Source organism: Strongylocentrotus purpuratus, unplaced genomic scaffold (genome assembly GCF_000002235.5).
Source record: "Strongylocentrotus purpuratus isolate Spur 01 unplaced genomic scaffold, Spur_5.0 spur5_scaffold_9, whole genome shotgun sequence".
In the NCBI taxonomy this organism is placed as follows: Eukaryota; Metazoa; Echinodermata; class Echinoidea; order Camarodonta; family Strongylocentrotidae; genus Strongylocentrotus; species Strongylocentrotus purpuratus.
The window spans coordinates 22,359,212-22,371,666 of NW_022145615.1; the positions used below are offsets into that span (position 1 = coordinate 22,359,212).

General features: G+C 36.0%; 1 protein-coding gene across 1 annotated transcript in view; it reads right to left on the reverse strand.

Annotated features, from left to right (window-relative positions):
- Positions 1-678: 678 nt before the first annotated feature.
- The window catches only part of LOC577631 (nucleolar protein 6), a 29,716-nt gene continuing 17,939 nt past the window's right edge, over positions 679-12,455 (reverse strand). The window contains exons 15-24 of the mRNA XM_030976383.1: positions 12,068-12,185; positions 11,424-11,578; positions 10,558-10,721; positions 9,597-9,749; positions 9,019-9,116; positions 7,952-8,091; positions 6,825-6,917; positions 5,792-5,986; positions 3,396-3,497; positions 679-2,118 (exon numbers count right to left, since the gene is read on the reverse strand). Of these exons, the coding sequence (XP_030832243.1) occupies positions 1,966-2,118; positions 3,396-3,497; positions 5,792-5,986; positions 6,825-6,917; positions 7,952-8,091; positions 9,019-9,116; positions 9,597-9,749; positions 10,558-10,721; positions 11,424-11,578; positions 12,068-12,185 (1,371 nt within the window). The 3' untranslated portion in view covers positions 679-1,965. The remainder of the gene's footprint in view (positions 2,119-3,395; positions 3,498-5,791; positions 5,987-6,824; positions 6,918-7,951; positions 8,092-9,018; positions 9,117-9,596; positions 9,750-10,557; positions 10,722-11,423; positions 11,579-12,067; positions 12,186-12,455) is intronic.

The following is a 12,455-nucleotide window of genomic DNA, read 5'->3' on the forward strand; positions in this document are numbered from 1 at the left end:
AACGCAGGAGAAAATTGAATTAGAGATGAAGACTCTGAAGAATGGAGTTAGCTTTGCTGTTTTGATGGTTCAACGCAATTATAGGGCAGTGTAGATGTTTTATGCAAGACTGGGCGGCAGGCGTATTAACAGGGGAAACAAAAGTGCTCGTCTTGAATAAAATCTCTTCTCGAGTCTGCTGGACATTGAATGTAAATTGTAATACGAGCCACGCACAAATAAACTTGCTTTATGGATAATTCCATCTCCTTCACTTCTTAGTTTTCCGCCACAGACAAATGCATCCATTTCAATATTCTTCCCCAATCCTCTTTTTTCTCTTGTTCTAGTTCTGCTCGATTTCATGAATACAGTCCCTCCTTTTACTCCTTACATGTTTTGAAACAAAAACATTGTTATTGATTTTCAGACACCATTAACCCCCCCCCCCCCAAAAAAAAAAAAAAAAAAAAAAAAAAAAATACCATTGACTATAGTAGTCCATCACACATAAAATTTAAACAGTCATTTATACATCAATCAATCACTTATTCAACAATTATTCAATCAATCAATCAATCAATCAACCAACCAATCAATCAAAATTACAAACAGATAAGGAATCAATAGATTAAACAGAAAAAAATCACCACAAAGGGCAGTTAAAAGACAGATAATGGTATATATTTGGTATTTTCAGTACTAGATTCTGTATATACCAGTGTTTTCTTTTTCGAACAAATGTGATTCATCTTCATCAAAGATTTTCATAAAAATCATTTTATCACTGATCAATAACCTTGTGTTTCATTACATAAAAGTATCATAAAAACAGCCAATTCTGTTCAATGCTTTATAACATATTAAATCAATTAGTTACAAAAGAACAATCTTCCTAATTAATATGAACAAGTCATGTCAATTGAATTTACTGCAAGACACATAAACATCTTCATGGGGGGGGGGGGGAATTTACGAAAATAGAGAATTGTAACATGAGTTGAAACTAATTCATGAACTCAAAAAGGACAAATCATTTTCATAACTAAAGGCTGTATTCCCAGCTTTTATTTGATTTTCTTTTTAAGGGGGATGGGTCAAAGGAGGTGGGCTGTTTCACCAGGCATAATACACACATGGTGCATGTCAGCAGAGGAAACATGACATGTTGGGGACCACTTAAAATGTCTTATACAATGTCTCAATATATTAATTTCATATTTATTCTATGAAATATATCAGGGCTGGTTTTACATCATCATCATCTTCATCATGGTGATCTCTGTCAAATAACAGGTTTAGTTAATTTCTACAGTACAGTTGTACATATTAAAACACAATATTCTTAATCTTGAAAATGTGAAGTCCCTGCATTATATATATATTTCCTAAATTCAATATTTCGGACATAATATTCAGAGAAGCATATCTTTATCTACATAAAAATACAAACATATGCAAATGATATTTAGATAATTCTATACGTCTTCTTTTCATTTCTTCCCTTCTCAATCTGGTTCACTCTACAACCTCTCTGATCTACTTTCTTCCTATATGATATAATTAATTTGCCACTCTAAAGCCTCGTTCACATACGGCTGTTTCCTGCTGCAGTTTGTTACAAGTACTTATTGAAGCATATTGTACCGGCACTTCAACTTTTTGTATCATAAAACACATAGATAGGTGAGTTCCCAAGGGATCTTTGTTGCTCGTAGCTACTTTTTTGTTCCTACCTGCCATTCACTCAGTACACAAACAAATGATTTACTGCGATATATGTGAATGAGCCGTCCAGATTATGAGAGATGTCTTTGAGACAAGGACATCTTGTGAATGGAAACATCCCCCAATGACTTGCACCCTGCCAAAGGCTGTCCTCATAAACACACGTCTTGCACAATCAGGAAGACATTAATTAAGAAGAGGAAGAATCGAGGGGAGCTACAAGCTGGCCAAGAAAAAGAATCAATTGCCCTTGGACGATCAAATGTTCCAGTTTTCGGTGCGGACCTCGATGGACGTGACAAGCCCCCGTCCCATGGTTTGGAAGTCTTGGATGATCCCCTCTATGTTGGGGATGACGAGGGGAACCTTGGAGGAAGATGTGGAGGGTATCCTGGCTTGCGCTTGAAGAGGCTGAAATCAGGAAAGAAATATAAACAATTTATAAGAAACAATTTATAAGAAACAATGTATAAGAAACAATTTATAAGAAACAATGTCTAAGAAAAAATTTATAAGAAACAGGCAAATAACGATATTACTGTTGGATCGTAAAAAGAAATGAAACAGTTGAGAATTATTGATATATCTAATGAAACACAATCTCCTAAAAAAAATGCTCCTTCTTATCTTTCATGTATATGCCACTAACCAAGGAATATTGACAAAAGAATACAGCTACCCCCCCCCACAGCCTGTCTTTCTATGGGTAAGATGTCCATGTAACAGGATTATGTAAGAGTATGGATAATTTGAGGATACTGTATAAATAATCTGACCTTCCCTTGATAATCATTCATCATGTGACACATGAAGAAATAGAAATAGTTCTAATTTCATTGTAAGTAATTTGAAAATCAAGAACAGTTTTCTTTTATTTCATTTTTTTTTGTTTACCTCATAGCCTTACATAAAATGTTTGCTAGTAAACCAGTTTGAAAGATGTGACACTATAGATGGTTGTAGAGAAAACATCCACTCTTCCTAATCAAGGCTAAAACTAATCTGATTAATTGCTTTATCCCTCCCCAGAAGTAATTTAGAAAGAGGTCAAAACAGCTGACCTCACTCAGGTCAAATAGATCTCAGAGGATGAAACCTTGCTTATATGGATGCCAAAGACTGTATGAAATGGAATTCGGGCAGTTTGGGGGCAGCAATGTAAAACATCCCACTCCAAAGTGTGAACAAATAAAAAGAGAGAGAAGATAATGAGGAATAGGGCATTGAAGACACATGTAATATTTCTGGAGAAAATGTGACAAAACAGCACTCTCTCATTAGCCTTGCTCATTTTTTTAAAACGATATATGCTCTAGAGCAACAATAGCTCTGCAGTCAATTTGGGACAACTATCCCTTTGGCATTTAATTTTATATCGGGTCATGGTCAAATTAAACAGTGCACAAGTGAGGCATTATTTTTGGGAGAGTTTTTGTGAATATTGCTAATTGACAAAAGGTCGCAAATTAAACTACCAGGTATACATGAAAATGAGCTAGCAATGTATGTGCCAACATGTATTGTCATTAACCTGTGGTATTTTTTGCACCCAAACAGAAAAAATATGAAGGGGATTTTTTATTTGTTGTTGTTATTGCAGAAATGACTGTGTGTCGGTCATCAGCAAAATATCTTTATTGCAAAATAGTGGCTTTTAAAGTAATTCCGATACAACATTAGGATTTTACCTTGAATGGCTGAGGTTTGAAGGCGGGTCTCTTCCACACTACTGTTATGATGTCACCGCCATACGTATCATGGAAGAACAAGGCCAGGTCCTCAAAAGCTTCCTGGAATAGGGGATAAACATGAACATATTTGGTCATTAATTACAACAACAAAAAACATGAATAAATCCAAGATTCATCCAAAAAGTCAGAAAACATGAACTCTATGACAAATTATGTATATTTATGTATTAAACCATCAGCTAATGAGTAGGTAGAGCCTTCTACAGAAACATGATTTCTTTTGGTAATCCACAGGCATTAGTTGATAGTCTCTTTTCCTGTGTTATTGCATTTATTAATGTACTTCATTTTCTTGTATTCGTTATTACTGTTACACTCCTTCAATAGTCTTTTATGTTCCTGGAAATAGAATTAAATAAATAAATAAACAAGTAAAATCAGTAGTGTGTCTCTTCCCACTACGATGGTCGATGGCAAGGTGGATTAGAATGTGTGTAGACTATTCACTCATTTGCTACTCTGTCTTGTACTCATATACACTCATTGCTCCCTGATGTAGAACGATGGAGTATGTTTCAAAAAAATGAAATATAAAAACCAAAACCAAAAATCTTTGTAAAGTTGAATGGCACACAATGTGATGATCTTCTTTGTTCGTGGTTAACAATTTAGAATGTTAAGGTAATAATAATTAGCCACAAGCACAGCATGAAACCTTGGCACAAACACAAACCTTATCATGTAACAACGAAACTCATCAATAAGCATTCAGGTTTTCATCAACCAACATGATTTACCCTTGCTCTTGTTTACAAAATTAAATTACATCCTCCCAACATACCTCCCGCACAAAACGCACTTTTGACATGTTGCAACACATGTTTCAAATAATTATGAGATATGCTCATAGTCATTTCCCAGAAGCAGGCCCATAACTTTGGCTCACACATCACCGTGTTGAAGGAATTCTTCCCACAGCAATGGGATTTTCCACACAACCGATTAGAGGTCCCAGTGGAATTATCTGACAAAACAATTCTTGGATTCTGTGATTTTTTTCTTTTCATGGTACATCTTGGAGGTTTAGGACTACGCTATTACTTTATTCAGTATGGAATAGTCCACAAAAACCATAAACACTACTGTTCTGCTGGGATTGAAAATTCATTGGCCTTTTCTTTTACAAGATATCAGTCACCTTTTATATTTTGATATTGACCCTTAGACATAGATTTTTACATGTAAAGCATTAACTCAGAAAATCATTGCATACTTCCAACTGAAGCAAAACACTGATAAGCCTTATCCAAGCTCTCCCATATAAAGAAAAATGAATCAAGTGTGTAATTTTTGCAAATTTGATGGGCATCTCAGAGTAGAATTAGGGGGTATTATGTTATAAATTTATGGGTGTATGGTCATGTAAGAAATTTAAAAGTTAGCCAACCAAAGACTGTGACAAACAATGTAGTTCATTGAAAACGAAATGGAGCCTTGCACATTACAATGAACAATGGGATTTACCCAATTAGACAAAATGGAAGTATTGTATTTGAATCTTCTAAGGTGCCTTTCACAGACAAAGCTCAAACCAAAATTCAAAAAAAGTATATGAAGTGGACTTTAAACGACCAGCCCTGAGTAACAACATAAATCACAACCATATTAAAGTTTGTTGGTAAGAGGAAATCAAAGATGACTCATGACTTGTATCAAGTGGAATAATTAATGAGAAGGGAAGACTAGGGTGAAAAAGATAAAATATGTGTTTTAATTGCAGGGGTGATAGTGAGCACTAACAAAAATAGATTTTTTTTCCCCTCAACCCCACCCCCCACCCCTTGAGTTAAAAAAAAAAAGGGATTAGGGGGCAAAAAATGGCAACTAACAACATTTCAACCTCGGAAGATCAAAAAGTGTATTCTTTAATCCTTAAAGTTGTATTTTATTGACAAAAATTGTATTAAAAAAAAGAAAACACGGCTCAATGCCTCTTACAGTTCTTACATACAGAATTTTTTTTTTCATGGATCATTGGTTGAATATGCATGATTTCGTCATGACTGGTGTGTTTGATGAACCATGGTTTGCATATGTGAACAAGGCATTATGCGCTATGGGATAGAGAAATGTAAACTGCACAATGCTTAATATGTCTCTATATTTTTCCGTGCCATTTTGATTTCATGAGGAAGCCACAACATGTGTGATTGAGGCCTATGACTCACCCTCAGCTCAATCAGGTAGCACTGCACAGGGTCAAAGTCTACCACTGGTTATCGAATAGAAAAATGTAAACCGGACCATGCTTTATATGTCACTATATTTTTCTGTGCCATTTTGATTTCAAGGTGATTCATAACATGTGTGATTAAGGCCTATGACTGACTCACCCTCAGCTCAACCAGGTAGCACTGCACGGGGTCAAAGTCCACCACCGGTAAGTGCTTGGCATCGAGGGTAGGTTTGAGGGTCAACAAACTCTCCGTCGTTGGGTCGGCATCAACCGCCTGGTGCCTCCTGGGAAGGAGCTTGGCTCGGAGATGGATCACCACATCGTAAGGGTCGAGCGGAGGTCGGAAGATTTGCTGTAAAGATTACAATTTACACTCAATTTAGTTTCTAATTTTCTATATATCCTTATTTCTACAATAAACACATCATAGTTACACACATAAGTACACATGTGTACATATGTTCATGTTTATTCAGGGCCCCAATGGAAGACCATTACTTATTGGTGAATGGGCTACCCTATCAAAAGATTAGAAATAAATAAATAAAAATATCAAGTAACTCTGTCTAACACTTGTAAAGTTTGAGTGGAGGCCAGAAGATTTGCTGTCAAGATTACAATTTACACTCAATTTAATCTCTAATTTTCTATTTTCTACAAAATTATTTACATAAAGACACATAAAGTAACTCTGCCTAACACTTGTTACATAGTACATTGTCATCAACAAAATAAATACATAACACAACCACAATATACCACTGTGCATGGGATATTACATTCAATAATATACACATTTCTTTGAAACACAAAGGATAAATATAAATAGGCATTTAAAATATTTTCAAGTCAAGGCTCACAAAATTAAAAATTCCATGTGGAAAAATGAATCTGAACAGGGATTTTTTTTGGCTGTTGAATGTTGTTGTCAGTTTTGTAGCATTCATTGGGGCTTATGACTTATAATATTGCCCTTTTGCAAAAAAAAACAGCAACAAAGTTTATATCATATGACAGAGTAGTAACACTGTCAAACCTCTATTAAAATTCCTCCTGTTTTCATAGGACATTTTCTCTATTTCCCGTATATGGTTTATATTTTTAGATTTATTGTTTAGAGCTTTATATCTATCCTTGCAAGAAAAACACAAATGAAAGCCATTGATTGAAAGCCACAGAGCAATATTTACCTTGAAATCTACTTCAGCTGAGATAGGTCCAGAGAGCTGCTGCTGTAATACTGTGAATGATTCCCTGGCAAGCTCAATCAGCCTTTGGAATATCTAGAGAATAACAAAATGATCACACTTGTTAAAGGCATCATTTAACAATGATAAATCTGGGATGCATGACCCTAGGCCTACGTGTTAAAAAAAATTGGGCTTAAAAATGATCATGAAGTGCCTCAAAAAAATAAAAATCTTTCAGTGACCGGTTTTACCATACTCATTTTCCCCAATAGACTGTAGTGTTATTAAAACCATTTGGAAAACAAAAATTGAATTTTTATTTCCAATCATAAATATTTTGATAATCAGACAGGTGATCGGCTTGTAAAAGTCATGGGATTCCTGACTGACCTTGAGGTTTATAATTATGATTGCAGCATGAGCTAAATAAAGGATTTTGTTTCAGAATCTGAGGCAATGCTACCGAGCCACTTTAAAAGCACTGCTGTTAGTAATTTGGCAAAGTACCTACCAGCCATAGTGATAATTGATATGCAATAAATCATGAAAATTATCACCTGTGACCTTGCTTTGAAGTAGAGCTAAAGTCATTGTAGAATTGTATTTTGCTCCTTTATTATGCAAAATATGATTACACACATACATATTGATCTCCTAGCAAATATCTTTTATAAAATAAAATTAGATTTGTCTATCCTGTTCAGTGGGCCCGTACCAAAACCAAATTAGATGTACTTCTTCCCCCATCTGATTAATTTGTTAAATCTTCTCTCTTGCACAGTACTTCAATTTGAATTAAATAGTTCAAATTTAAAAAATACTAATTTAATCACAATCATATCTCTCTCTCTAAGTGCCATATCGTTTGACTTAGGCGATCATGCTGTTCCACAACCCTCGGCTCCTAGCCTTCTGTATTAGTACCACTCCCAGTTCTTTCACTCCTCTCTCTTCCAACAATTTCTGCAGACTGTCCATCCAAAGTATCCTCCTTCTTCCCACAATTTTCCCTGTCAAAGCAAGATTCTCTTTACGTGTTGCACAATCTTATAATAAAATTAAACAATGTCCATTGATTCATTAATTCATTTATTTATTTAAAAGTGCTATATCTTTTCAAGTAAAACGTAATCCTTGATTACCATTGGTGTTGGTTTGTCTTGTGTCCATAGTGACGTCTGTCTGTCAGTGGGCGTGGCCAGGAACATGACGGGAAGGTGAGATCGATTGTTGGTGAACTGCTGACGAATCTCATCGTAATCTGAAGCTGTAATTCAGATCAGTGACAAATATGACAACGATGATACAACCATGATACTTATTTCATCAAAGACAATGATCAGTTTACAGATATCATATTCACGAAAATATCTTATTCTAAAAAGAACTTGTACAAGACAAAGACTGTTCTCCACATGGGAGAGTAAAGTAATGGAAAATGATGGATTAACACAATACAAACGATTGCATATTATGCAATTTTAGAATCACCAAAGTCATAACCAAATGACTAGATCTTGTTGAAAATCACAAACAATGAAAAAGGATGGCCATTGAATGAGGGTTCTACAAAAACATGTGGCATTAGACTTTAATTCAGTGAATTATTTCTAGTTATATGTAAAGTCTGAGAGCTTTTCATGAATAATCTTTTTCATAGGAAAGTGCTTTGATAGATGTGATTGTACATGAGATTACAAAAACTGCTCCCAAATAATTGACTATAGCTCCATCTTCTCTTCAAATAGAAATAAACTCACTCTCTCCTCCACTATATAATTAGGTATTTGTCTTCACCTGTGCCTGTGAAAAGCAAACTGAATCACTGTAACCTTAGGGTCTCTCCTCCCGGTATAACTGATTGGGGGTGTGCAGGTGGACCACTACACCGGGGATTCCCCCTACCCTCATATGATTAGTGCAGTGGGTTCTTAACTTTCTTAACGTCCTCCTCACTAGGCCTACATTTAACGTCCTATCTGAGGGATAGAGTGTTTTCCACTGTAACATAGCTTGCGTCTATGAAACAGGGGAGGGGCATGTCAACACACAACGCAGGCTTCAGTCAACTACCTGGGATGGATTTGAACCCTCGATCTTTGGTTCGACAGGCAGACGCTTTACCGACTGAGCCATCTTGCCTCCTCAAACTTCTTTACTGACATTGTTAGAATGGCACTGAGATTTGACTTGCCTGTGAGATCATTGTTGAAGTTGATGAAGAGTGGTGTACTCTCCCAGTCGTGTTGGCAAAGAAGATTCAGGAAATGTAAGATACCTGTTTGTGGTGACCTACATGGGAAACAAATAATCTTTGTCAAATTAAAATCTTCATATAAGAAGTACCAATTTCTCAATCACATCATAAAAAAGTCAAATCAAATAACTTGCTTCCAATTTCATTCCTCAAAAATAAAATACAAATAATTTCTCCATTGATAAATGCCATCAAATAATTCATGAATTACAATCATTAGGGAATCAATGAATTCCATGAGAGAAAGAAAGAGAGGGAGACAGACAGAGAGAGAGAGAGAGAGAGAGAGAGAAAAAAAAAAATCTGATATAGATTGCATAAACTGAATGAAAAATATTTCATTGTCATATACAATGTATTTTTCATGGGTGTGTCAAGAGGCTTAGGGCGTCAGTAGGTTAATCAGGAAACGGCACATGGAATGTTTGCTCATCTAGTATATCAATTTCAGGGAGGTAGATTCACCAAATTTCCACAAACTCACAAGCCACAGTAACCCCTGATCTCATACTTACACCGGTGATGTGAAGGGTTCCGGATGCAAGAACAGATAGGCTACCAGGAGTTCAATGCACTCTGAGGTCATGTGATCTGCTAAGAGATGCGATGCTACCCATCGTTTGGCAAGACGGACCGTCGGACCAAAGGCACCATGATGCTGGTGAACCCTGGTGGCATTAAGAACAGAACAACAAGGTGTTGTGTTATGAATACGGGCATGTATTATCTTCTTTCGAAGAGTTTAATATTTATTACATGATCAAGACTACAGAGTTTATGCTTTGCGAGTAGTCTACTCATTGACAGCTACTTGGTGAAACAAATCAACAACAAAAACAAATCAAAACTCAAAAATTATGAGGACCTCATATAAGACCCTAAAGCTTGATCATTTGGTTAGAAAAGCCATAAAAGTTTCAAAACAATTCAGTTCATGCAATATTAAATTGCATATTACATTGTACACATTTTTTGGCAAATGAAAATACCAGAATTTGTATAAAAAATGTTAAGTCCAAAGTATTGATTTACTTTTGTATGATTGCCATGATTACATAACTGTCATTCAATCAAAGCATCACATAACTGACAAAACAAAGCGCTAACGTACTACGTAAAACAAAGTTAACCAATACCTGTGCAATAATATGAACTTTATACACATAAAATGCCACAAAAGGGGCTATAACTAGACGTAATGTGTTCATGCTATTTTGAATCTTCTAACATGACAGGTCAATGCCTTGTCCTGACCCATGAATTAAGCTAGTGAGATGGGGTAGATGTTCAGTCTCTCTCTCCACCACCTTTGACCTCTCAATGTCTCTGAGCATGCTCAGTCCTTCATTGATGGCCTTGTTATCAGATACTCTCCCCCCCCCCCCCACAATGATAACTACAATACTATAAAAGTTCACTTTGTATATCTGCTGCTTCCCATACAGTAATCCGACAATGTTAAAACCCAATACTCACCCGTGAAGTAGACTGGTGAGATGGGGTAGATGACCAGTCTCTCTCTCTAGGACCTTTGACCTTTCATTGTCTCTGAGCATGCTCAGTCCTTCCTTAGTGATGACCTCCTTGAGGAGTACAATCTCTCTCCTGTGAGCCACCGATACTTGGAACACAAACCCATCCTGAAGCGACACAAAAAAGAAAGATTGAGGAGAAAAAAACTCATTTAATAATAATCATAATCATAATAATAGTAGATGGGATTTGTAAGGCGTCACATCCAATTGAAAATTAAATGCTGAAGGTGCACTTGTGCAAATATTTAAATCACACAAAATCAACTGCATTACAAAGAAAAGAACTACAGGAGTGAGACAGAACATACAAATATGAAAGAGGACAATTATATGCCGATTCGATCCGATACTTTTAAAGATTTTTTTGAACACGTCAACTGATCTTTTATAACAAATCTCTTGGGAGGAGAGCTTTCAAAAGCAAAGGCTCTGCATGAGCACATGTTCTCTCCCTCCCTTCTTGAGCTAAGGAAGAACAAGCAAGCAAGCAATATGCAGTTCCTACAATAAACTGTCTATTTTGTTGACATTTATAAGCATTTTCCTTTTCCAACTTTTTGGAAAATTAGCAGAAATTTACTGGATACTCTTCAGTGAAAGCCCAGTCAAATTATGACCAATTCATTTGATTTCTAATATTTGTTTGAGTTAATCAAACAACTGGACACATTTAAATTTTCTCTTGACACATGTGTGCAATGGATTTCATCTAAAGTCATCTCAGGCCAATATGTACAAAGTTAATGCGCGTCAATTCATCAAAATAGCCACAATCATGGGATGCAATCGCAGCGCCTTGTTTCTTACCACAATCGCCAGGATGTGGCTAGCAGTTGCCACGGTGACCAGCTTGCACTGCTTGTGAAGCATGTCGGCCATCTTGAGGTGGAAGGCTGTCTTGATGTGATGTATTGCTTCCAGGTCATCGGGCCACTTGCCACTGCTCTCTAGGTGGCATACCACTGTGTTCAAACATGAGAAGCAGGATCAGGTTTTAGAATTGCAATTTGCAAAATAAGCTTTAAATACATCACATGCGTGTGAGAACAAGGCTTATGATCATCTGGGTTTATATGCTTAAATGCAGTTTCTTTTCAAAAAGTTGGAAAATGTAAATAGCAACATTTCCTGATAATATTCATTGCATTAACTTCTATGAATAGCATAGCTATCATTTCAAAATAGCAAATTTCTGCAAAGGCTCACATCCAACGAATTTCACTTACTAAAGTACTACAGTGAGATCCATGAATTTGTGACCAAAAAGAAAAAAGGACAAATGACAAACATGTGCTTCATGTTAAACTTGCAAGGGAATCAATGAGGATTTAAGAACATGTAGCTACACTCACAAGAAAACAAATACAAGACCAGTAGAGATCCAGAAAAGTAAAGTTTTTTTGTGAATGCACAACTATAAATGAGCTAAATCTCTATTTGGAACAACATACCTCTGAGAGCTGGTATCCATGTAGGACATTGTTTGTCATTTGAGGGTATTTTGACCGGCACTGATGGTCCAGCAGTCCTCAATCTATCTGAAGGCCATCCGGCACATGGTGGGTAGACCTGATGGTGGATAGAAAGATCACATTTATAATTTTATTTGTTACAATTTCAAATAGTAAACTATTTTCAACTGAATTTATTTGAAATGATGAAAACTAGGTCTTTATTAACTTCAGTAACGATATATACATGTAATGAACAACTTCATCATCACGCATTAACTTCATATTTTTATACAGCTTCAACGTTACCTATACCGTTGTCATCGTCATCGTCAACATCATCATCATCATCATCATCATCATCATCATCATCATCATCATCAGCACC